At 33.2% G+C, this 27,392-nt stretch overlaps 1 protein-coding gene across 10 annotated transcripts in view; it reads left to right on the plus strand.

Moving 5' to 3' along the window:
• The window catches only part of Csnk1g3 (casein kinase 1 gamma 3), a 108,766-nt gene extending 81,614 nt beyond the window's left edge, over nucleotides 1-27,152 (plus strand). For 3 of the 10 annotated variants that reach the window (XM_027949304.3, XM_071612213.1, XM_071612212.1), the window contains exons 10-14: nucleotides 807-902; nucleotides 9,614-9,709; nucleotides 14,773-14,879; nucleotides 15,398-15,421; nucleotides 24,746-27,152. In XM_027949304.3, the coding sequence (XP_027805105.1) occupies nucleotides 807-902; nucleotides 9,614-9,709; nucleotides 14,773-14,879; nucleotides 15,398-15,421; nucleotides 24,746-24,800 (378 nt within the window). In that variant the 3' untranslated portion in view covers nucleotides 24,801-27,152. The remainder of the gene's footprint in view (nucleotides 1-806; nucleotides 903-9,613; nucleotides 9,710-14,772; nucleotides 14,880-15,397; nucleotides 15,422-24,745) is intronic. The other 7 variants (XM_071612215.1, XM_071612216.1, XM_071612218.1 and 4 more) reach the window with 4 other exon arrangements.
• Nucleotides 27,153-27,392: the final 240 nt, after the last annotated feature.

A 27,392-nucleotide genomic window follows, 5' to 3' on the forward strand; every position in this document is an offset into this window, starting at 1 on the left:
AAATCTTCATTTTTGTTAAAAAAGTAACCTAAAAGTTATGACATCATTAGAAGTACTTTTTTTAAAAAGATATGTTTATTTAGTTGTAGATAAACAGAATACCTTTATTTTATTTATTTATTTTTATGTGATACTGAGGATTGAACCAGTGCCTTACACATGCTAGGCAAGCACTCTGAGCTACATGCAAACAACTGAGCTACAAACTCAACCCCTTGAAGGTCTTTTGTGGATATAAAAATTAATATTTTAATATAAAATATATTTATATTTAATGCAATATATATTATGTATAAATTAATATTTTTAAAATATTTATTTTTTATATTTTAGGTGGACACAATATCTTTATTTTATTTTTATGTGGTGCTGAGGATCAAACCCAGTGCCTCACACATGCCAGGCGAGCACGCTACTACTTAAGCCATGTCCCCAGTCCCCCAAAATTAATATTTTAAGAAGCATTTATTTTATTTTTTTTGGTTGTAGATGAACATGAATACCTATATTTTATTATTTTTGTGTGGCACTGAGGATTGAATTCAGTGCTTCACACATGCTAGGCAAGTGCTTTACCACTGAGCCACAACCCCAGCTCTGCATTTAAATATTAAAAAAAAATTTTAAATAGTACTTATTTAAATAATACAGTGTGCTTTTAGACATTTAAAAGAATCTTATTGTTGAATGTTTTATAAAACATTCCCTTTTATTTTTTTCTTGATCCTTTTAAGTGGCTAAAGAAACAATTTTAAAAGAGATTTCTAAAGTAGTCTATATCAATACCATTTGTTATTATGTTGTAGCCTACTCCAGTGGGAGCAGTTCAGCAAGATCCTGCTCTATCATCAAACAGAGAAGCACATCAACACAGAGATAAGATGCAACAATCCAAAAATCAGGTTTGATGCCCTTTTTAGTTATACTTATCTTGATTTGTTTCAACATTGAAATGCATACTTTTTCTCCAATAGATAAAACATTATACATATAAACATTTGAAGGTTGATAAATTATTTCTCCTAGTTTTCAGTATTAATTTAATAATAATATTAAAATGCTTAATTGTAAATTCCTGATTAATGGTATAAATTTAATGTAATTTTGAGCCATATTTGATACTTTATTAGTATAGAAATTTTTGATATCTTACGGGAATGGATTATAATACCATTTGATCTTTCTAACTGTAGTTTAGTTCAATAAATTATTCACTGAGTTTCTGCTGTTTAAAGCATTTTTCCTTATTTTTTAAAATTAATTTTTTAAATTTATATATGACAGTGGAATGTATTACAATTCTTATTACGCATACACAGCACAATTTTTCATATCTCTGGTTATATACAAAGTATATTCATACCAATTTGTGTCTTCATACATGTACTTTGGATAATAATGATCATCACATTCCACCATCATTTCTAACCTCATGCCCACTCCCTTCCCCCCAACCCCTCTGCCCTATCTAGAGTTTGTCTATTCCTCCCATGCTCCATCTCCCTACCCCACTATGAATCAGCCTCCTTATATCAGAGAAAACATTTGGTATTTGGCTTTTTGGGATTGGCTAACTTCACTTAGCAGTATCTTCTCTAACTCCATCCATTTACCTGCAAATGCCATGGTTTTATTCTCTTTTGTTGCTGAGTAATATTCCATTGTTGTATATATGCCACATTTTTTTAATCCATTCATTTATTGAAGGGCATCTAGGTTGGTTCCACAGTTTAGCTATTGTGAATTGTGCTGGTATAAACATTGATGTGGCTGTGTCCCTGTAGTATGCTGTTTTTAAGTCCTTTTGGTATAGACCGAGGAGAGGGACAGCTGGGTCAAATGGTGGTTGCATTCCCAATTTTCCAAGAAATCTCCATACTGCTTTCCATATTGGCTGTCCCAGTCCCAGTTTGTAGTCCCACTAGCAGTATATGAGTGTACCTTTCCCCCCACATTCTCGCCAACATTTATTGTTGTTTGTCTTCATAATAGTTGCCGTTCTGAATGGAATAAGATGAAATCTTAGATTGGTTTTGATTTGCATTTCTCTAATTGCTAGTGATGATGAACATTTTTTCATATATTTGTTGATTGATTGTATATCCTCTTCTGAGAAGTGTCTGTTCAGGTCCTTGGCACATTGTTGATTGGGTTATTTGTTTTTTTGGTGTTTAACTTTTTGAGTTCTTTATATACCCTAGAGATTAGTCTCTATTTATCTGATGTGTGAGGGGTAGAGATTGGCTCCCAAGATGTAAGCTCTCTCTTTACCTCACAGATTGTTTCTTTTGCTGAGAAGAAACTTTTTAGTTTGAGTCCATCCCATTTATTTATTTATTGTTTAATATTTATTTTTAAATTTTAGATGGACACAATATCTTTATTTATTTTTTTTAATTTTTATGTGGTGCTGAGGATCAAACCCAGTGCGTCATGCATGCCAGGCGAGCACTCTACTGCTGAGCCACAACCCCAGCCCCATCCCATTTATTGATTCTTGATTTTAATTCTTGTGCCAAAGGAGTCTTATTAAGGAAGTTGGGGCCTAATCCCCCATGATGGAGATTAGGGCCTGCTTTTTATCCTATTAGACACAGGGTCTCTGGTTTTATTCCTAAGTCTTTGATCTATTTTGAGTTGAGTATTGTGCCTGGCGAGAGATATGGGTTTAATTTCATTTTGTTGCATATGGATTTCCAGTTTTCCCAGCACCATTTGTTGAAGAGACTATTTTTTTTCCAATGCATGTTTTTGGCACCTTTGTCTAATATAAGATAATTGTAATTTTGTGGGTTAGTCTCTGTGTCCTCTATTCTGTACCATTGGTCTACCAGTCTGTTTTGGTGCCAATACCATGCTGTTTTTGTTACTATTGCTCTGTAATATAGGTCTGGTATAGTGATGCCATGTGCTTCACTCTTCCTGCTAAGGGTTGCTTTAGCTATTCTGGATATCTTGTTTTTTCAGATGAATTTCATGATTGCTTTTTCCATTTCTATGAAGAATGTCATTGATTTTGATAGAATTGTATTAAATCTGTGTAGTGCTTTTGGAAGTATGGTCATTTGATAATATTAATTCTGCCTATCCAAGAGCAAGGTAGATCTTTTCATCTTCGGAGGTCTTCTTTGACTCTTTAGGGTTCTGTAATTTTTATTATATAGATCTTTCACCTCTTTCATTAAGTTGATTCCCAAGTGTTTTTTTTTTTTTTTTTTTTTTTTTTTGAGGCTATTGTAAATGGGGTAGTTTTCCTTGTTTCCCTTTCTGAGGATTTGTCACTGATATACAGAAATGCCTTTGATTTATGGGTGTTGATTTTATATCCTGCTACTTTGCTGAATTCATTTACTAGTTCTAGAAGTTTTCTGGTGGAACTTTTAGGGTCTTCTAGGTATAGAATCACATCATCAGCAAATAGTGCTAATTTGAGTTCTTCTTTTCCTATGTGTATCCCTTTTTCTTTTGTCTGTCTAATTCCTCTGGCCAGTGTTTCAAGAACTATGTTAAATAGAAGTGGTGATAGAGGGCATCCCTATCTTGTTCTAGTTTTTAGAGGGACTGCCAATATCAACCAGGCCATGATGTTGGCGTGGAGCTTAGCATGGATATCCTTTATGATGTTGAGATATGTTTCTGTTATCCCTAGTTTTTCTAGTGTTTTGAACATACAGGGGTGCTGTATTTTGTCAAGTGCTTTTTCTGAATTTATTGGGATGATCATATGATTCTTATCTTTAAGTCTATTGATATGATGAATTACATTTACTGATTTCCATATGTTGAACCAACCTTGCATCTCTGGGATGAATCCCACTTGATCGTAGTGCACAATCTTTTTGATATGTTTTTGTATTCAATTTGCCAGAATTTGAGAATTTTTTATTTATGTTCATTAGAGACATTGGTCTGAAGTTTTCTTTTTTTCTTTCTTTCAATTTTTTTCAGTTTTTTCTTTTGTTTCAATTTCATCTCTGATTTTAATTATTTCCTGTCTTCTGCTGCTTTTGGTGTTGATTTGTTGTTATTTTTCTAGGGCTTTGAGATGTAATGTTAAGTCATTTATTTGTTGATTTTTTCTTCTTTTAAGGAATGAACTCCATGCAATGAATTTTCCTCTTAGAACTGCTTTTCATAGTGTCCCAGAGATTTCGATATGTTGTATCTGTGTTCTCATTCACCTCTAAAAATTTTTTAATCTCCTTCTTGATGTCTTCTGTAACCCATTGTTCATTCAGTAGCATATTATTTAGACTTCAGGTGTTGGAGTGGATTTCTTATTTTATCATTGATTTCTAGTTTCATTCCATTATAGTCTGATAGAATGCAGGGTAGTATCTCTACTTTTTTATATTTGCTAAGAGTTGCTTTGCGGCATATTATATGGTCTATTTTAGAGAAGGATCCATGTGCCACTGAGAAGAAAGTGTATTCTCTCGTTGAAGGATGAAATAGTCTATATATGTCAGTTAAATCTAAGTTATTGATTGTTAATTATTGAGTTCTGTAGTTTCTTTGTTCAGCTTTTGTTTGGAAGATCTATCTAGTGATGAAAGAGGTGTGTTAAAATCACCCAAAATTATTGTGTTGTGGTCTATTTGACTCTTGAACTTGAGAAGAGTTTGTTTGATGAACATAGATGCTCCATTGTTTCGGGTATATATATATTTATAATTGTTAAGTCTTGTTGGTCTATGGTTCCTTGGAGCAGTATATAGTGTCCTTCTTTATCCTTTTTGATTGACTTTAGTTTGAAGTCGGCTTTATTTAATATAAGGATGGAAAGCCCTGCTTCCTTCTGCAGTCCATGTTGAGTGGTATGATTTTACCCAACTCTTTACCTTCAGTCTGTGAATGTCTTTTTCTATGAGATCAGTCTCTTGGAGGTAGCGTATTGTTGGGTCTTTTTTTTTTTTTTTTGATCCAATCTGCTAATCTATGTCTTTTGATTGGTGAGTTTAGGACTTTAACATTCAGGGTTCTTATTGAGACATGATTTGTATTCCCAGCCATTTTTATTTATTTTTCTTATTTAATGTGACTTCGTTTCTCCTCTGGTTAGATTTTCTTTAGTGTAATCCCTCCCTCTACTGATTTTCATTGTTGTTTTTCATTTCCTCTTCTTGTAATATTTTACTGAGGATGTTCTGTAGTGCCAGCTTTCTAATTGTAAATTCTTCTAACTTTTGTTTATCATGGAAGGTTTTTATTTCATCATCAAATCTAAAGCTTAGTTTTGCTGGATATAAGATTCTTGGTTGGCATCCATTTTCTTTCTGGCTTTGAGGGTCTAGGTTGAAAAATCTGCTGAGATACGAATTGATCTTCCCCTATATGTGATCTGATTCCTCTCTTTTGCGTCTTTTAAGATTCTCTCCTTATGCTGTATGCTAGGCATTTTCATTATAATGTGCCTTGGTGAAGATCTGTTGTAATTTTGTACATTTGGTGTCTTATAAGCCTCTAGTATTTGGTTTTCCAATTCGTTCTTCATGCTTGGGAAATTTCTGATATTATTTCATTGAAAAGATTGTACATTCCTTTGGTTTGAAACTCTGTGCCTTCCTCTATCCCAATAACTCTTAGATTTGGGTTTTTGATGCTGTCCCATCATTCTTGGATGTTCTGTTCATGGTTTCTTACTATCTTCACTGTGTGATCAACTTTATTTTTTGTATTGTATACTTTGTCTTCATTATCTGACGTTCTTTCTTCCAAGTGATCTAGTCTGTTGGTTGTGCTTTCTATTGAGTTTTTTATTTGATTTATTGTATCCTTCATTTCAAGGATTTCTGACTGTTGTTTTTTTTTTCCAGAGTCTCTATCTCTCTCTTGAAGTAATCTTTTGCTACCTGTATTTGCTCTCTTATCTCTATGTTGGAGTGATCATTCTTTAATTCACTGATCATTTTAATTATGAACCTTCTGAATTCCTTCTCTGGCATTTCATCAACTTCGCTGTCCATGGGTTCTGTTATTATAGTGTCTAGTTTGTTTGGGGCACTTTCCTCCCTTGTTTTTTTCATGTTATCTATGTGTCTTCCTTTCTTACAGTGTGGATCTGAGATATTACAGTTTCTTCCCTATATTCTTGTAGTACCTGTGCAGATTGTCTGTACCTCACCTTGATATTGGGCTTCTAGACCCTGCTAGTGTCCCTCAATGTATGCATCTAAAGGTGGTGGTGGCAATAGCCGAGGTAACTCAAGATAATAGTTAAGGTGCCCCATGATGGAAGCAATGTCTTATAGAGATGGGGCTGAAAGGGTGGGCCTCACATTCCTTTGGGATGCCTGCTCTGAGATGCAGCTGCTTTTAGGCCCTGTCTGTTGTCAAAAAGTTATGGGCTACTGCATGGGGAAGGCTATGGCGGTGACTGCAGTATCCTAAGATGGAAGGCTCCAAGGTGGGTGAGGGGTGAACTCGGACCTACCCTGGACCTGGATCCTGCGCAAACTGTTGTGGACAGATCTGGGCCAGGCCTGGGCTCCTGGGGTAGTCTGTTGGTTGGAAGAGGCAGTCCTGTGCTGGAGACTGGGCTCCGGAGGGTGCCTGCCAATGGAGGCGTGGACCCAAGCCTACTGTGAGCCTGGACCCCACACAGATGGGTGGATCTGGGCTGCTGGGCTTGACGTCCCACGTAATCTACTGGTCGGAAGGGATAGACCTGTGGCAGAGGATGGGCTTCAGTGGCTGGCTGTCCCATGGGTGGAGGAGTGGACCAGGCCTACTGTGAGCCTGGGTCCTAAGTGGGCTAGTGTGGGTGCTCTGGGCTGGTCCTGGGCTCTCGTGGTAGTCTGCTGGTAGGAAGAGGCGGTCCTGTGCTGGAGGATAGGCTCTGGTGGGTGTCTGCCCCACAGATGGAAGGGTGGGACTTGGGCCTGCTGTGAGCCAGGGTGCCCCGCAGGCTGGTTTGGGCCTCCTTATTTCTTTAGAAATGCAGAGGTAAAGAAGACAGTTTAGTCTATAAGAAATTATGTATTATAATACACCAATACAAATATGAAGAAAATTTAAAACTTTAAAAATGATGTAACAAGTGACCCTTAGAGCAGTATTTAGTTACGAGCTCATTCAATCTCTGATAACAGATCAAAATGTGACTTGATCCTGGTAAAATCTCTCAAAGACTCAATATCCTCCTCTATAAAATGGAAATAATGAATGTTAATTCCTATCATATGCTTTTAGTAAATCTCAACTTTTGTGACTGGTATTACTGTTATCATGATTATTGCAATAAATGCACAAATAACTTCATTTCAAAGAGGAATAAGCTATATTGTGTGAAACCTATTAATAAAGTTCCATGGAGGGGTACGTGAATATGTGGGTATCTTGTAAAAATTTTTATGGAAAGGGTGGCTTTTGAGATGGACCTGAAAATGAATGGAATTGTTAAAGGCAAATAATGGAATAGAATAAAGGCCTTTTGAGGCGAGTTAACAGTTAAAAAACCAGAAATTTAAAAATATAGAATTATAGAATTTGAAGAATAGCAAACAGTCCAGTTTTTAATTTTTTTTTTTTTTTTTTTTTGTAGTTGTAGATGGACAGCATGCCTTTTTATTTGCTTATTCTTGTATGTGGTGCTAAAGATAAAACCCAGTTCCCCACATGTGCCAGGCAAGCACTCTGCCACTCAGCCCCAGCCCCGTACAGTAACTTTTATTAAAAACCATAATAGAAAGAAATGGCTCAGAAGTTGAGACTTAGAGTTTATGTTTTCTGAACTACAGTTTCTTGAGCGTAGTTGGAAGACTTTCAATAATTAATTATTCTCTAAATTTCTCCCCTTGAACTCTTTGGTATTATAATAAGTGAAACTCTTTGTTTATTATTGAATTAAATTATAATTTAAATATTTTATACTGTTAGCTTACTACATATTTCAGACACGGCTTATTTGTTAGATTATAAGCTCACTGAGGGTGGCAATTATATATGTGCAGTCCTCATTGCATTAAATGTAGGGAGGTTATATATGTATATATAAAATGCAGATTATGCATATGGAATTTTTAGTAAATCTTTAGGATTTTACAATTATATATAAAGTGTTAGGTATGTGTAGTTGTTCTGAGTAAAGGGTGTATAACTTTTTAATACATTTTTAGAGAATTCTGTGACCCCATAATTTTGCCTGTTACCCTAGATATTTGTCTAAATTTTTAGTATCATTTTCATTTTTTCATATTGTTTAGATTTGACTTCATTTAATTTGTTTCAAAATAAAATTAGAATCTGTTTAATTTTGGTTATGAATTTAGAGGGTTAAATGAAAGGACATTATAGAACCATCATAAATTGTTTTGATGACATACTTAATGCCATGGAGTAATTTTGTATTATATAATTTAATTTAGGAAGTTGAGTGCCGGCGCATTTATTTATTCTACTTGAATTTAACATCTCTACCCCAATGGTTGCTTTGGTCACCCTTTTGCTTGGGCTTCTTTCTTCTAGTATGTTATACTTTGTACTTTGTGGGAAGGTTCTCCTAACTTTGGGTGAAAAAGAAAAGTGCACTGAAGACTTTAGAACATATGTAATTGTGGTAAGAAGCTAGGTAGATTTTTTGAAAAAGCAATAGGCACTGAGTTGCCATCCCTGATGTACTCCTTGTTAGTTTTGTGACCTTCAAAGTGTTTAGTGTTTAATATCTTCATCTGTAAAATGGAGATGATATTATCCATCTCAAAATATGATGGCACATACAAAGTAACTGATGCAGAACCAAACATGTAAGGACTAAAATATTGTATTCTTGTCCCTCCTTATTCCAGGGCTGTATACATTTTCCTGAAATAAAAATATTGACCCCTATTAAAAAATTACTTTTAATTCTACTAGCAGGTTGTTACTAGACTGTGGTTATGGCATATAGATTTGCAAGGGGATCTAAAAACGTTGAGAACTTTTGGCCTGTTTCATAGAAGTAGGCTCTTTGATGTGAACCAGATTAAAAAAAATAAGATGAAAAAAAGCAAGAGAATTCATATATGTAGATTTGTCAGTTTTTTTAAAAAAGCATTTTGTTATATTCTCATAGCATTTTATATAGTTATCCTCATTTTTTAAGTAACTTTTCTGTTTTTTCTTATCATTCATACAATCAGAAATAGACTACTAAGCAAGAGGAAAAAATTTTCCAAGACCTTAATTACAGAACTATTTTTTATATTTTAAGAACTATTTTTTACATTATTAAAAATAACTAACTGCTCATGAGAAAACCAATATGGACTTCTACTCTAAGAAAGTATACTGGATGGCCTTTTGTTGTACTTCTAATTTATTTGGAATGCTTTCTTGGGCATGCCGTTTTTACTTCCTTGGTTATTAAAATTTATTTATAAAGTTAGAGGATAGAGTCTTTGACCCCAAAGTCCTCTTACTGCTAAAATGTTATGATTTTATTTTATTTTATTGATCATTACACAATTTAGCAAAAATCTCTCCACATTCCATGTGCAAAGGTAACTGCACCTGATTCAAAATAGTATTTTGAATTTCCTTTTGTGCATTTGCTTTATATATTATGAGGATGAGATGTTTAACATATTGGGTTTTTCTTCTTCCATGCATGCCACATGCATTAAATAAATGGCAGTCGGCAGACCACAGGGCAGCTTGGGACTCCCAGCAGGCAAATCCCCACCATTTGAGAGCTCACCTTGCAGCAGACAGACATGGTGGCTCGGTACAGGTATTTTCTGATTTTTGCATGAGTGATTATTCCCCAAATTTATACAACTAACCCTTTTTTTTGGAACTCGTGGCATGATTTCATATCCTAATGGGAAGCTTGTTGCTGAATTCTATTAATAATTCTTTTCCTTTGTTATTTAACCAAAAAGAATAGAAAACAACAAATTAACATAGTGTGGAAAGACCACCAGGGATACTAAGATTTTTGCCTTTATTCATTTTTTGCAAATACATGCAATAATATTTAAGACATACTCATAACAGATTAGAAAAATGAACTATATTACTTGAAATATGTGTTAAACTTGATTTTTCAATAATTAGCTAATTCTTAATGTTTTAAGTAATAGAACATTTTTATATCTTTCCCATTCATTGATTTTGTCTCCTTCAAACTTAATTTTTAGATATCGAACTTTTTAAAATCCTTGTATCAGAATATACTTGGTGATTAACTAGTCAAATAAATATGATCCTGATTTTTATAATGGGATATTTTGTTTGTATTTAGATAAAAAATTTTTCATGATAATTTTTACCCTCAGTAAATTGTGTGGATTTTTACACAAATTTAAAACAGTTCTTTATTTATGATTTATTCCTTTTCTCCCTTTTTTATACACTTAAGAACAGTGACTGTAGTCTGCCCTCCCATGACCTCTAAATTTTAATTATTTATGTGCGTTGTAGAAATAGGAAAAGACAATGGAGTCACATATGTCTTTTAAAATGTTGTTTTAAGATATTCTAAATGCTGGCTTAAAGAATATTTAAACAAAACTTGTTATCTCAATCCATTTCATTTTAGAGTCTATTTTTATTTTTTATTGATATATTTCTACTTGAATAATTTTCCTTTATAGTTTATCAATTTCGTATTTTTCTTAATATGTATTTAATCAGTTGAATTCAAGATACTCAGAAGCAGGAACAGCATGAAATGAAATGAGCCATTCTGAATCTGTGACTTTCTTCTCTGACCACTGCACTTTATTCCATAGAACTGATCATTGTCAATGCAGCACTGTAAAGTATTCCCGGCTGTTTAGTGTTAACATGGAGGGTGGAATCTCTCACAGTTTTTGACCTACAGAAAGTTCTGCAGATATTCGTTATTTCAGATGTGTTTTAATAGAAACTGAGGAGCAGAGTCTAAACTTGAAATCCCTGCCTTTCCAGAATTATATAACAGACCAGGCATGCAAGTTGCCAGATTGATGACATTGTGCTTATAAGCACAGTGACTGGAGTCAGATTGGGTTCAAATTTTGTGTCTCAAATTATTTATCAGTAAAAAGAGGATGTTAATAATACATTTACATCTACCTCATGGTTTTATTGGTGAAGTATAATTTTAAAAAGTATTTAGCATGGAGACTGGGAATTAGTAGTAGATGAGTAGAATCTATTGTTTTTACAAAGTGTAAGAAACTTTGACTAGTATTTTTATGCATCTCTGGGGAGTATAGAGAGGCACAGTCAAAAGAGCATGGTCAAATGGAATTTTTTTTTTTTTTGTAATTCTGTTTTCTTAGTGAAATCATATTAATTCACAACTATAACTTTGAAATGTACCTATTAAAGAGACTAAAGAATAATGTTCAAATATATGAAGATTTTATTTTGAATCTATTCTTGGTCTGTGTGTGTTTTGGAAAACAAAACAAAATCGATTGACTATTCCACCTGTGTTCCCCCTTAGAATCATTGGTAATGAATATGGCTGAGAAACAGACTTATCCCATTCAGTTTTTTTTTTTAATCCTTATTCACAAAAAATCTCTATAAATGATTACTAGGTGCTAGGTATTGCTCTAGGCTCTTTCATGAAAGGAAGAATACAAAGATATGGTACCTATCTCCATGGAAATTTCAGTCAGTAGAGGAGGCTAATAAGTAGGCTGTGTAATATGTAGAGATGGCACAAAGTGCTAGGAATATAAATGGGAAAAGCACCTAACCTAGATTTAGTGGGTCGAAATTTCCCAGAAAAAGTAATAGCTAGGTAAATTGAGACCTAATGAATCGGCAGGAGTTAATCAGCTGAAGAAGGTAGAAGGGCTCAGGAGAACCGTGTACCAATCAGGCTGAGAAGACAACATGTCATGGAGGTCATGGAGGACAGAGACACATTGAGTAATTGAATTCATTCTGCTATGTGTTGAGAAATGAGAGAGGTAGGCAGGAAGCAAATCATGAAGGATCTAATAGGTCCTCTAATTAAATTTGGACTTTATTCTGAAGATATTGAGTAGGGGCTAATATTGGTAGGGGCTAATTTGTTTCAATTAGTGTTTTCTAAAGACTACTTTTGCTAGAGACTTGATTGAAGGGAGAAAAGTCTGAACTACAGCTATCAAAAGTGTGTAGCTGAGGAACAATGGTGATGGAGATGAAGAGAAATGAGAGCACTTGAAAAATAATTAGAAGGTGGAGTTTAGTTGGTTATGGGGCCTGAGGGGAAAGGAAGAGTTCAGTTATTTCTTTTTAATATGTTTCTACATATCCTGACAAATCAGATCTCTAAAATTAGTTTTAAATATATACTAGTGATAGATAATGACAGTCTCTAATTCCATTGTAACTGTGCCTTTCACTGTAGCACAGTGCCATTGAGCTCAGTGCTGCTTGAAAATCTAATCCTATGAATTTGGAGGGTGGGAAACTGAGCTGAAGGCATATATTAAGGACACTACTGTACTGAAAAATCATGTTACATAGTAAATAGTGTACCTCATCATAGTTTTGGAATCTCTTGTTTGAAAGTCTTTAGTTTGAATGATAGGATTTTGAGCTCTTGGGGGAAGAAAGGAGTAGAATCAAAAATGGTACAGAATAAATATTGTGCAACTTGATACTATTAAGAAAAATACAGGATAACATTAATTGTTGTAATAAGCAATCTGGTATTTTTGCAGTATACCATCAGAAATACAAATACATATGATGATAACAGGAAAATAATTGGACAAATATATCTTGCAGTTGTGAGAAAACATACATGTTGAAATGTCAGGACTAATATTTGTCATATCTCAGTCAGTTCTACATTACAGTAATTCTGAATGCTGACCTTTCTAAAACATTTCTAAAATGGGGTTTCAGCCTTCTCTATAAAATCTTTGAAAATAATGGAGTTACTAATGAGGAACAAAATTGAGTGACTGTTATAATCACATTTTTTAGCCATAGATTTCTGGGGAGCTGAAATTGTAAGAGAGGTAATGGAAGGAGTACAGTGACCAGTGTAGTCACCTGCTTTTATATGTAAATAATTTTTAGTTCATCTCCTTTAGTTTAGCTTAGGAAATTCATTTTCAGATATCACTGGGGCAAAGCAGTATTATTAACTTATTTTGATATTCTTTTTATAATAACATTTAAAGTAACATCTTTAAGTGTTATTATAAATGTTATTTAAGATTTGAATGCTCAAAGAAAATTGTACTCTAATACCTTTGTAAGTAAAAGTTAAATTGAATATTTGTTTGGTTTATTTTTGTTGAAAGTTCATGAAATTGTTCCTATACTCAATGGTCATCTTTCAGGATATAATGAATATCAATTGTAGCTTTAGCTACAGTTTTTAAGACTATATGTAAGAAAGTTGGTTTCAAATAATATATGTGTAGCTTTAAACAAGTCCAGTAAACTCTTTGGAACTATGTCAGTTTTTAGTGTGCTTTAAAAAAAAAAACGTGTAGAAAAAAAACTGAGTATACAAGTAGAACATGTAATGTTTTAGTATCTCTAATACATTTGTTGGATTTGAGATCTGGTTAATTAACAGATTATATTGAGCCTCTACTGTGCACTTGGTAATGATGCTTGTATGAAATTAAATAGAAATTAGGAAGATAGTAGTATAAACAATTTGTATAAATTCATTATTTTTATACAGATAGTTGGGAATGTAGCTCAGTGGTAGAGTGCTTGCCTATAGTGCATGAAGCCTTAGGTTCAATCTTATCACCAGGTGGGGAAGAAGATTCATATTTGGAAATAAATCAATTTGCTTTTAAAAGTTATTGACCACAAAGATATTGTGACAAAAAGGTACTTAACATTGAAAGGAAGGGAAAGTGGTGTGAGATCAGAGAAAGTAGGCAAGTATCATGTCATGAGGGACTTTGCCAATGGAAAGGATATAGAATATATATTTTTATAGAGGAAAGAATATAGAATATAGCTTTTATAGAGGAAAGAATATAGATTTTTATTCTCAGTGAAATGGGAAGCCAATAGTTGGAGCATTTTAAGCAGGAAATACACCCAGTTGATTTACATCTTAAAAGGAGTACTGTGGTTGCTGTGTGGATAATACATTTTACTTGGAGTACAAGTAAAACCAGAAGACCAGTTAATAGGCTTTTACTCTTATTTACAAAGAAAATATGGTGGCTTGATAATAGGGCCTAGTAGTAATAGAACTGGGGAGAACTGATTAGGTATGGGGTATGTTTGGGGAAGATTTAACAGGACCTATTTATGTATTAGATGTGGGGTTTAATTCAAAGAGGAATCACGGTGTTCCTATATTTGGGGCTTGAACAACTATGGAGATGAATAGAGTTGCCATTTCTTTAAATGGGCAATAGGTGATGGAGGCCTGAGCATGATTACAGATTGAAGTGAACCCATCAGAAGGGCAATATGAAAATTTTCAAGGAAAGTAACTCATGAGGTAGTGATGTATCAAAGAGAAGGGGTATACAAGAGGGAATTGATTGAGACATTAGTGGAGCAGTTAGCTTTCAAGCCCAGGAAGAGGAGGATAGAAGACAGAAATTTTAAGATGTAAGGGAAGTAAGTTGAAAATGCAAGTAGTATGACTTTATCTTCAGTAAAATGCTAGACTTATTACTATATTTGTTATGAACAGCTTCCTACTAATTGTTTTGTACTCTTCCTATTAACTTTCTAATTTAAGTATTTTAACCTTTACTTTGTGTGTGTGTGTGTGTGTGTGTGAGATATATATATATATATATATATATATATATATATATATATATATATATATATATATGTATATATTTTTTCTTTTTTTTTTTTTAACAGGTTGTAAGTTCCACAAATGGAGAGTTAAACACAGATGACCCTACTGCAGGACGTTCAAATGCACCCATCACAGCCCCTACAGAAGTAGAAGTGATGGATGAAACCAAGTATGTATTCATTTTGCTTGTTTTAATAATTTCTTTTCTTATACTATGCATGTTCGAGATTTATAGTCACATAAAATTATTTCAGAGAATTTTTCTTTCAAGGAATAAATGCATGCAAAACAAGTGGTGTGATTAATTATTTTAATCACTAAATTTAAAATAGTCTTATTCTAGTAAATATTTTAATAATAAAATGTAGTTATTTAAGAATTGTGCTCATATTCTTATATATAAGTAATAATAAGTTTTTAGTTTTTAACATTTAGGATTGTTGCATGAAGGTTTATTCCTGTATTATTATTTTTTTCCGTAAGAATAAGAATCAGTTTTTTTCTAGAATGTTGCATGCTTTACTATTGGTTTTAAAAATATAAGTTCTAATAATGCTGCTTGGAAAAATTAAGCATGAAAAATAATGTGATCATTTCAGTGTGGGCTGATTCTGATGATCTCTTTCTCTCTCTCTCTTTCTCTCTCTCTTCTTGTATTTTTTTTTTTTTCCGTGTGTGTGTATATAGCTGCCAGAAAGTGTTGAACATGTGGTGAGTTTTCAAGTATAGGCAGGCAGAAAATAGCTCCATTGACTATAATTTCAAAGATTTAGCACTGCTTTTTTTTTTTCCCCCTAAACAAACCTCTTAACTTAGAAGCTACAGTTGGTAAAAGTTATTTGAAAATATTTGCTGTCATTGCCATCAGCTCTTTAGAAGCAAGAAATAATTGTTTGAGGAGCTCTTTTGCCTGCTACAACTATTTTCCTCAAATGACATTAATTTTGGGGCACTTTTTAATTGCATAGATGGAATGTGAACACTGCTTTTGCTTATGCATTTGTTTTCTAACAACGGGTTTTTGTTACTTTACAACAGATATATTTTTGAGTTAAGTTTTCTTTTTTCCTGTTTGTCATTATTAAATACACTTAGCAGATTCCTCCTTCCCCCATAGTATCACTAAAATAGTATTTCACTTACTAACCAATTATCGTCATTGCATACCATATTCTTATTAAACTGTCATGAGAGAAAAATTTAGAAATCCTCTAAATAGTCCTGATAATCAACAACATTATGAAAAGTAATATCTTTATTAGTAGAAATAATATTGAATTTAAATTACATTCTGGCTTTTAGTTGTAATACTGTGCTTAAAATGCTTTTCTCAGTTTCAGGATAAATTTTGAGTCAGCATGGAGTGAATAAAGGAAGTTGCTTAGAGTAGTGAATTTTGAAGCATTTTACTTATTCACTCTTTTTAGTTATGTGCAAACATTACATACAATTTCTTAAAAAATGCTCATTTGTTGGCTGTAAAATGAGACTACTTTTGTGGATATTTCTTTTTAAAGAGCACTTTAATTTCCATTTTAATCAGTTTTGACTCTAGAATTTATGGACACTGTGACTAAACATAAGAGTATTCAAGATATAATTAGTTAGTGATTTACTTATGTGTTTTTAAATAAAAAATAAAAATAGCAGTTTATGTATGTGAATTTTAGATACCACCCTAAGAATACTTAGGAAAGTATAGTGGCACTGTGGCAAGTTAGAATGTATTTATTCTTTGTAGTTAAATATGGATTGTAGAATCCTACTTTTACCACTTATTTGTTACATTCTTTAAGCTTGTTTCTTTTTCTGTAAAATGATGCTAATAATATCTACCTTATAGGTTATTGAGAAAATTAAATGTGATAAAGTGCTTATGTTTTGTTTGGCACATGGCAGGTACTCAGTAGCTGTTATCATCCCTTTCTGTTTCTTCATTATCAGCTTCCAGTGGTCTTTCTCATCTGCATTCTTTCTAATCTTGTGCCTGTTCATCAGTGTCCCATAATATTACTTCTATACACACCCTCTTCTCTGAAACTGTCAATTTCTGTTAACATCATTCTAGAGACTTGCTTTCAATTAAATCTATTACATTTATCTGTTGGTTTATTCAACAGTTATACTATTGGATTTCAGAAATATCTGATACTGGGCTTGTTTTAAGTAGGTTACAACTAACAAGAAAGATTGTAGTTGTTTTAGGATGTATCAGTATGATATACATATTATGAAACAAGTATTAAAATCTTAGAATTTGTAAAGAAAAGACCACTTCCTGACTTGGATAATGAGAGAATGCTTTATGAAGGTGGCTTTGAAGAATGGTGTAGTAATTTATTTAGTTGGTATGGGTGTTGTTGTGTGTGTTTATGGGTTCAGGTCTCATTTCTGTAGGCATTGGAGAATGAGATTGAAGAAAGTGATGGGAAAGCTATTCCTGAAGGAACTATTCTCAATTGCTTGGAGCATCGGGTCCAGATTTCTTGCCATGACACCAAAGCCCTTTTACATTTTCATAATCTGGCCCCTGACTTTTTTTCCCCAGCCCTATTTTTCATTCTAAAGTCTATGTTCCATCGATTTGTTAAGTCTGCCTTTGTTATATTATTCTCTTTATGTACCTCTCACTTTCATGAATTTCATGAAATCAAGGCTTTTTTATCTTCACATCCCTAGTAGTCAAAATAGTACATCTCAATATATTATTAGTACATGATTGACTAAGAAATGTGGTATACCAGTGTGATGGAATGCCATCCAACAACATAAAGAAGTGAAATTGAAAACATTTTAAGTGAAAGAAGCCGGACAAGAGGACACATGTTATGTGATTCTGTTTAAATATACTGTCAGTTTAGGCAAATATGCAGACGGCACAGGAAGTAGATTAGTGGTTGCCTAAGGCAGAGAATAGGTGGATGGGAGTGACTGCTAATTGATAATGGAATTTCTTTATAGTCCGACGAAAATGTTATGAAATTAGTGGTGATGACTGTGCAATGCTGGATGTACTATACAGTATTGCATTGTACATGTTAAAGGGTGAATTTTATGTTATGCAAACTATTCTTTAATAAAACTGTGTTAAGGGGAAGAAAAGATAGCAACCCGTCATTTCAGTGAGAGTTTACTCTAGAAGGGTTCCAGGAATCCTTAGAACTTTTCTGCCTCTTCACTAAAAACTCTTCAAATGTAAGGTTTTGTCTTTCCTTTAATTAGGTTAGTTCTTAACATCTCTATAAGTTCCTTTTATTCTCTTTTTCTATGATTAAGAAATCTAAGTATACTTTCCTTTCGTAGATTAAATCATATGGCTGTCTTCCTTCTGTTACCATTTTGCAGAGAACCTGCTGGGAATCTGCCTAGAATTCTGTTTCAGAATTTCTTTCCTTTTTCTGATTGGCAAAGATCCTCTTACCTAGTCCCATTATTTAAAATGTATTCTCTGCTGGACATTTTAGCATTCTCAGGTTTCTTAAAATAGTACCTCATTGGGACACATAATTTCCAAATGACAGAAAATATTCTGTCCCCTCATGTATAAGTTGGCTTCTTCATTAGTAAAGAGATTTTGCTTTATCTGTTTTAGGTGAGAATTTTGTTTCAAGGTCATACAAATGATAGCAAGCTCATCATTCCTTCCAGAAATTTAGAACAAGATTTCCTTTAGTTTAATTATTATTTTTTAGGTAGTAGGATACTATCTGTGTTTGTTTCTTCCACTTCTTTTCCCCCTACTAATATTCACTGAACAGATTATTGTTTGTTAGAAGATTATGAAGATATGTCAAGGCTTCCATAGCACCAGAGAGACAGGAAGTACATCAGTGACTTTCCTATAGTGTTTTCAACCTTAGTTTTGCATTATAATCACCTGGGGAGTTTGAAAATATGCTTAGGTTATACATTCAGAGTTTCTGATTTAAGTAGTTTATCTGTGGTGAAATCTAATTATCAGTATTTTTAAAAAGTTTCCAGAGAGATTCTAAGGAACAACTGGCTTGAGAACCATTCATATAATGCAAGGCATTATGAGATTCACACTACAGTAGAGGGACAAAATGTTATTGGAATTTAGGGAACAGAGCATGTACTTCTAGCTGGGAAGATCAGAGAAATCCAAATGGTTAAGAGTACTTTTGCAATAGTTCTGAAAGATAAGCATAATTTTTTAAATTGGGTAGCTCAAAATAGATAAGCATATTTGATAAGGAGAATTAGTGGAAGGAGTCAGAGAGAAGAGGTTGAGCAGTGATGTGGGGCAAGGAAAAAATGAAGCAAGTTTGAGGAGTAACCCCTGTGAGTGTAGAAACTATGAATTCGTTAATGGAAACTGCAGCTGGCTATGTGTCCAGTCCCAAAGGACTATGATAGCCAGGGAAGGAAATATGAACATTATATTTCTCACTACAAGAAAGCAAGCTGTGATTTAAATCTAGAAACAATACAATCCAGTTGGACTTTAGGAAAATTAATCTGGTAGCAGTTAAGAGGCTCTGTCACTTCCTGGGGTTCATCAGATTGCAAAGAGTGGCTCAAAACTACAAATGAAGTTTTCCTGTGAAACTAGATAGATAATTTATATTTTGGGTTAGTAGTCTCTAATAATTAAACTGTTGTTTAAAAATTATATTAGGATGCCAGGTGTGGTGACATATGCCTGTAATCCCAGTGACTAGGGAGGTGAGGCAGGAGGATCACAAGTTTGAGGTCAGCCTCAGCTACTCAGTGAGATCTTATCTCAAAATATGAAAAGGGCTGGGGATGTAGTCCAGTGGTAAAGCACTTGTGGATTCAATTCTGAGTACACACACAAAAAAAGGTATTAAGATGACAGTTTGGGTCCATTTAGTTTCTAAGAGTTCAGGACTTTGATAGTCTTTAAAATTATAAAGATTAACAAAACATGTTTCCTCAAGGACCATCTTAATAAGAAAGAGAAAGGCATTAAAATTATGGCACAAATTAATAAATAGTGTGTAACTTGTTTTAGGGCGAGGATAAATGGATTTTAGGTGCAAGGAAGAGCATTTGTAAAGATAAGGGAATATAAAAGACCATATGGTATGTTCTAGTGCCTTGTTCTGTTCCTCCCTTCCTGCTTAATGCAACATGTGACTGAGAAGAGCATAGACATAAACTGGGAGCCAAATTTGAAGAGTATTGTGGACTTAATTCCTTAGCCAATGTAGAACCATTGATGAGATTTAAGAGGAAAAGGGCATGGTTGTATTTATGATTGAGACACTGAATGGCAGATTGGCGAGTAGACTACAAATTCCATTAAAAGACTAATCAATCACAGAAGCAGGATGAAAATTTCTGAACTAACCTAGCATGAGAAGATACAAAATACAAACAGGAAAATTTTTGCAAGTCTTCCAGACTGAGAGACTTGCCCATGGATAGAGAGGAAAAATTGGAGATGAGGATAGGCCTATATGTTCCTACCTGGAGTAGTGATGTGGATGGTTTTCCTTTTTAATCATAATTCTTCTTGTTTAATTGAGCAGTTCCTCATTTTTAAAAATCAAGAGATTCAAAGTTAGAAATATTACATTTAAAGTATTAAGGGAAAAAATCCTTTGTTCAATAATTAAAGATTAGATGTCATAAAATATTTTCTGTATACTCATCAACGCAGGTCAGGAGAAACTAGATTCTGAAGTCTTAAGTGGGTAGGTTCTGGGAGGCACAAATAATCTTGGCTGAAGGATGAGCCAGTGAGTTGTTGTGGTAAGTAAGAGCTTCTGATCCAGATAGGAAATCATTTCAGTTTTGGGATGGGTTTGAGAGAAATAAGTGTATTACAGAGATCCAGGCAAACAAAGCAAATTCTAGATGAGGAGAAAGGCAATGATAGAGGGGAAATGTTGGTGCATTATCAATAGCAAAACCTTGGTCCTTGCCATCTATGTTTTCTTCATGGTTCAGGAATTTGATCCATTATGATTCTTGTTCCCTAGTAACATTTAAAGAAACAACCTTAGAATTCATCAGAAGAACTTAATATTTAATCCCAAAGGGTTTGGGAGTAGCTTTAAAGCTTTAGGCTAGCTACTGAATGATGTCAGATAATGATTCTTCCTTGGGAGAACCTGTTGGCTCAGTAGAACAACATAAGGAATAATAAAGAAGGAGCCAGGGGGAGGGGAGAAGACAGCATTGACAAGAACATGATTTTAATGTTCAATAAGCTTAATCAGTTTCCTTAGGTTAGTTGCCAATAGCCTATACCCAAAGAAACCCCAAGTGAGTATGAATTAATGAGCAAGAAAATACAAACAGCAAAGAGAGAAAATATATTTTAAAATTTGCATGTATGGATAATTTTCTAATATCAGATAGTTGAATTTATTTATAAAATAATTTGCTCATATTATCTGTGAGAACTGTTATATGTGCTAATTCCTAGAATCCTTGCTGTTATTATAGTAGTTATCCATATTAACTGGTGTTCACACCCTGCTTTCAACCATACCAAGGGCTAAAATTACTTTGATTTATATATATATATATATATTTGCCTATGCTCATATAATTTGAAGGCATGGAACCATGTAGTATCTGCAGTGTTCAGCCTATAGTATCAGACTGAAGCTCTTTTGGAAATGGACAAATAGAAGAAGTGACCCTGATGTTACATTTAGGGAGCAGTGCTTCTTAACCTTGGGATTGAGACTCCTTTAAGAATCTTCTGCAAACCATTTTTCTCCAAAACAGAATATTTTAGGCACTACAATACCATTTTATGAGGTTTTACTAGAGTTTGTGTTCCATGGCTATGAACTGTAGAGTTAGAATATGCTTGAGCATTTTGACTAACTTCTAGAAATTAGTTGCATTTAGGAGAGAAAGCATTCTTTTATTAACAAATATTAAATGAGTGTCAGCTTTATGTTAATTTGTTGGAATATATCTGTGAGCAAGTCCTTAGAAAGATTAAATTCTAATGTGAAAGAATATTATGTACTTTTGTAAGAGGAAGTGAGGGGAAGGGGAAAAATAATACAAGGGGGACAAATGAATGTCAGTAGAGGGGGCAGAGAGAGAAGAGGGGAGGGGAGGGGGGATAGTAGAGGATAGGAAAGGCAGCAGAACACAACAGACACGAGTATGGCAATATGTAAATCAATGGATGTGTAACTGATGTGATTCTGCAATCTGTATATGGGGTAAAAATGGGAGCTCATAACCCACTTGAATCAAATTGTGAAATATGATATATCAAGAACTATGTAATGTTTTGAACAGCCAACAATAAAAAATTAAAAAAAAAAGAATATTATGAATAAATCGAAGAATTTTAAAGTGGTAGTAAGTAATTAGAGGAAAATAATACTGATGTAATACAGTGATTGTATGAGAGTAGGTTTCTGATTATTAACCACTAAAACTATAAATCAGCTGTTTTGGAAATGATTTTTAAGAAATTAGCCACAGATTAAAACACCATTTTCTTCTTATCTTGTGTAATTATGTATTTTGAAATCTGTATGCATGAGTGTTGCATACATTCATATCACATAAAGCAATGCTGCCCTCTGGTGGTAGTCATCTTAATAGCGGAGCAGTCCTTCGCAAATCTATTTTAAGAGGATTTTAGTGGGATATCTTTCTGAAAAATGTAAGTCTTTGTTTCGATTGTTTTTGAACTTAAAGGCTACAACTAGAATTCATCCATGACTCATATTTAGTCTCAAATAAATGCTTGGCATGGTTTTCTGTACTTGATAATACAAGTACAAGTATTTATACTATTTGAAAAAAGTTTATTTAAGAAATGGGAAGAAGCTGGCTCAAAAACAATACTGGAAAAATAAACTAGGTAATGTGAATCACAAATACAAGTGTGGAAAATCTGGGACTTGAGCTTGTTCCTTAAAACTTGTATTACATTAAATTTCCTGTTCTAAAAGGCTTCCATATATTAAAGTCCCTTTTTAGTACAAAGTTTTTTAAAGAATGTTCTTTGGGATTTGAAATGACAAATAATAGTATTTAGGAACAATGAACATTATTAAAATAACTTTGTATTAAATAATTATTTTCCAATGAAATATGACCAGATTCCTAAATGTAATACTTTCAGTGTTTGGCCTTTCTTCTAAATACCTCCCCCCCACCCCCATGTTTTGCTTCCTACCATATGGACATTTTCTGAGTATTTTATTGAAGGATTTATTTCAGAGTAATAATTTTCATCTCATAAATTAAATTGGCTTTAATGTTTTGTTTTGCTTTTATATTTTAGAAAATTTATGTAACAGATTTGGGGAAGCACTAGATAGCTAAATTTAAAAAGAAATTTGACTTATTTTTCTAAATCCAGGAAAAATCTTTTTTTTTTTTCTTCTTCCAGTGGTAGTTTTTCTCTAGGCCCAGAACTGGGTAACTCATTGCAGGTTTTTGTGAAAAATTTAGCTAAGTGAGGTAAAAAGAATCTTTATGAATTTATAAAGATTCATAATTACATATGTTTCTCATTGAATCTTTATAAATTGATAACACAATTTTGAATTATTTGTGTTCTGTGATCTAGCCCTTATGTACTGTTTGGTACATTGTATAACTTGGTTTCCAATATTCCATAGAAGTTCACAATCGTGGCACAAATGACTTGAAATTATTTTAAACTAATGTTTATAGAGAGATTGTGTGGTTTAATTGAATAGTGTTGATTTCTGTTAGCATTTATTTCACTGTAAGATAAAATGTCTTAACAATTATTTTATTTCCATAATCGTTTGCTGGATAGGACACTTGAAGCTACCTGCATATATCTATTATGCTTGGTTTGCAGATATGAATTAATATTCTCTTAGAATGTGAGTTGATATGAATTACAAAACTGTTTTCATAAGCTCATATTTTCTTTGAATCACAATTTTGAATTGACAGATTTTGGTGATGGAATCACCATGAACTTATATATGCTTTGCTTTTTTCAAAACTATAATACATACACCACACTTCACTGGAAAATCCAAGGATAGCTAGCCATACATGCCCTATACCTTTAGTAAATTCAAACCCAGGAATTAGAGGTGACTTTCAAAGGTTAAAAAAAAAAAAAAAGAAAAAGAAAAATTGAAAGAACAGTGCCTTACTGTATATGGTAGGATCTTCTGGTAGATTGACTTTCTTTCAAGTGTCAAAGGAGGAAAGAGCCATATCCTCATACCTGTATTTGAAAAACTTCCAGGCTTTTAGTTTGCAAACATGTGCATATGCATGTGTGTATATATGTATGGTTTTCATTTTTATTTTTTGGATGAATCGTGATCAGCAATTCTTATTTAACTTTCATTGTATACCATCCTCAGCATTTTTCTACAGCAGCCATAATGTATTGCATCTTCTCATGACTAAGTTTAAATAGTTACCTTAAGGATTATATCTAGACTGTTCCCCTAGGGAATAAAAATCAAGACTATATTATTTTGAGTATCTATATTTTGAATTACAAAGCTGAATCACCTTTCTTTTTTCCAGTTTGTAAATATGATGGGAAATATTGATACATAGATGTTGGGTTTTTCTTTTGATCTTTGGAATCTGAACTGATTCCTAGTGAAAATGTGAAATCCCCAGTATTAGGATCATTATTGACTTTCTAGCAATGGTGTCAACAATCAGATATAAATATCAAAGAGAAAGGGACAGACCTCTTAGGATGAACTTCATCATGAAAACGTGCCACTGTCAGAGATTATTGAGCATTCTAAATAACTTGTCTGGGTCAGCTGGGATTCAGAATACCATAGCTTCTCAATTCTTGATGCAAAGCCATTTGAATTAAGTGGTTCCCTTTTATGTTACACAGCATGTCTTGCTATAACTAAAAGGCATGTTGATGAGACACAAGAGTAATAACTCTGCCATAGTTTCACTAATATATGTGCTTCACTGGTGTGTTCACTTTCTTTTACTGGCCTGTTGCTTTTCATTACCACTTAAGATAATGTTGTATATTCAACCTTTGATAATTTTAGTACTTTCATAATAAAAGAATATTTCCTTTATCTGCAGGTGCTGCTGTTTTTTCAAACGAAGGAAAAGGAAAACTATACAACGCCACAAATGACTCTGGACACAGACAGATCATGGGGAGTTACTTACATGTTCATCTGCTGTCTTGTGATTAAAATCATCTCTGTAGTGACCACATATATTTTCAAGGACTCACTCTTAGAAACAAATATGTCATACTTTCATACTTCGTTTTGTGGTTGTCTTACATTCATATTTTTTTCTAATTTAACTTTTATGGAAGCTTTAAAGTTTTGTCAAAACATGAGTGCTTTGCCCATCAATGAATAGAATGGACCAATGAGGTGGTTTTGATGAATACAGTTCTATAGGACATTTTTCAGAAGCTCTTCTCCTGTTGTAGAAAACAGAGCAGTATCTTAAGTGTCAGCCAGTTATATATACCTAATTTGATTTTTTTTAATATCTTCTGTAAAAGGATAATCACCAGGAATTTTCTTCCCAGTGGATAATGCAACAGAGAAAACAGTTACCCAAATGTTTTTAAAAAAGTTATTCCTTGAGAAGTTCATATTTTGTGACATCTGCATTGATTTCAGTATTACTGATGGTACTGTTATTCATGGATCATATTAACATTCTCTCTGTGAAATCATGGTACAGTCACTGCCCAGAGGTACTGAGGAAAAAGCTCTATGAGTTCAGCAGATGGTTTGGTAAAATGAATCACAATAAGTGCGGGAAATATGAGCTCTGCTTTTGTTGCACCGCTATGTGAAGTACAGTGTTGTAGGAGTGGCAAAAGCGCTTATTTTTTAAAAATGCAAAATATTTGTATAATGTAACTTTATGCTTCCAGATAATAATGTATGTTAGATAGCAAGAAATGAATGCTTTGAGAAGTGACATGTTGGAATTTTCTTTTTTTTTTCTTAAATACACTAAGGAAAAGAAATAAATGTGAACCTCTTTGCAATGTATAAGGTTGAACCTAAGGAGATCCCACTGAAACCTACTGCTGAATGACTGACTGCATTCTCCCTTAAGCAGAAAACTTTGGATGTGCCATGCAATGGTGTCTTGTTTATTATTTTTGCTCTTTGATTAAAAAAAAAGACCCCCCCAGCAATAAAAACTGGGTCACTCTTTTTCCCTCTGTGCACATTAGTCTCTTGTATTCAACTTTGCTAGTCCTTGGAATTTTCCTACCCTTTAATATAATTTTGATGATTGAAAAATATTTTGAAAGGATGGGTCAGGTGCTTTGCCTCTATAGTCTTTTGAAGTGCCTGCATATGAACAAAGTAACAATTCTGTGAAAAAGGAAGCCCATTCCACTTTTCAAGTATGCTTTGTTTTAAGCCATAAGGACACAGCTGTACTTTTGTCATGTTGTAGTAGCCCGAGTTTTCAAGAAGGTTTAAAACAAAGACTGGCTAGAAATTGATCAAATCTCATATTCACCTCTCATTTATAAAATTGTTACTCTTTCCATGCAGTCTCTTCTTTGTCTTTAAGTGTGTGCCTCCAGGCATGCTTATTTATTTTTATTATCTCAAGGTAACATTTAAAATGTGTATTAAAGTAAATAAATCCACATTTTTTTACTTCATTATTACATTTACAGAGATTTAATTGTACTTTATAATTTATTTTTCTTATTAGCCAAAATTTCAGTGCAGTGTTTGGTAATTAGGCACCCATATGAACACCACAAATCAGGACATTATTTATCACTATTACTCTGAAATCTCTGAATGATCTTTTCTTGATTTTAAAGACCTACTTTCAGACTAGAAAACATTTGCTGTATAATTTGGTCAACAGTTTTCATTTCTGTTTCTTTGTTTACTGTCATGATGTCTTAAACTACAGGAGTCACTGAGTTTTTATTTTTGTTTGCTTTAAGTAAGGTAGATGGATGTTTTGGCCATTATAATGTGAAACCACTTCTTTCTTTACAGTATTTGACCAAATTTGTGTGTCTGTGATATTTGTAAATACATGCGATACCTGTATTTCTTATCATAAGCCTATTTAGTTTTATTCTCAGTAGGGTTTTTTGGACTGTACAGTGTTTATATGATCTGAACTCCTTATACATAAGAAGGTGTGTATAATAATCCAATTATGGACTTAAATATTTTAAAAGTATAAATACCCTTATTTGCTGCAAAGACCAGTGTGTTAGACATTTGCTTTTTAGCAATATTTTTAAGTGCTCCATTTTAATGCCAAGGAATAAGTCTTTTGGCAACACAAACTGGTCAATAATAGGTAATGCAGGTATGTTCAGGTGAAGCCAACGATGTTTTGCATTTTTATGCTTCTTTTCTGTCAACACTAATGAAGTCAACATTGCCTGAATGTCTGAATAATGAAACACATCCCTGTTTAAAAGTATGTAACTGAAAAAAAATTAAAAAATAAAGGTAGTTTTTTTAAACTTGCTCTTTCCCCTTTCCTCTAATCACAGGTAAAATAATCCCATTCATTAATTTAAGAGAGAAATTTTAAAAATTCAATTGATTGAGCCTATTACATGTATGAAGCAAAATTAGTTAAAGGAATATGGTTTTGTTATTTTTTTTTAATTTTGTTATTTTGATTTTGTTTTTGCTTCCCTTTGTTGGAATGCAATTGTAAGAAGCATATACCAGGAAGGATCTAAGCTTTGTTTTTAATT

The sequence above is a fragment of the Marmota flaviventris genome, chromosome 5 (assembly GCF_047511675.1).
Source record: "Marmota flaviventris isolate mMarFla1 chromosome 5, mMarFla1.hap1, whole genome shotgun sequence".
NCBI classification, from domain to species: domain Eukaryota; kingdom Metazoa; phylum Chordata; class Mammalia; order Rodentia; family Sciuridae; genus Marmota; species Marmota flaviventris.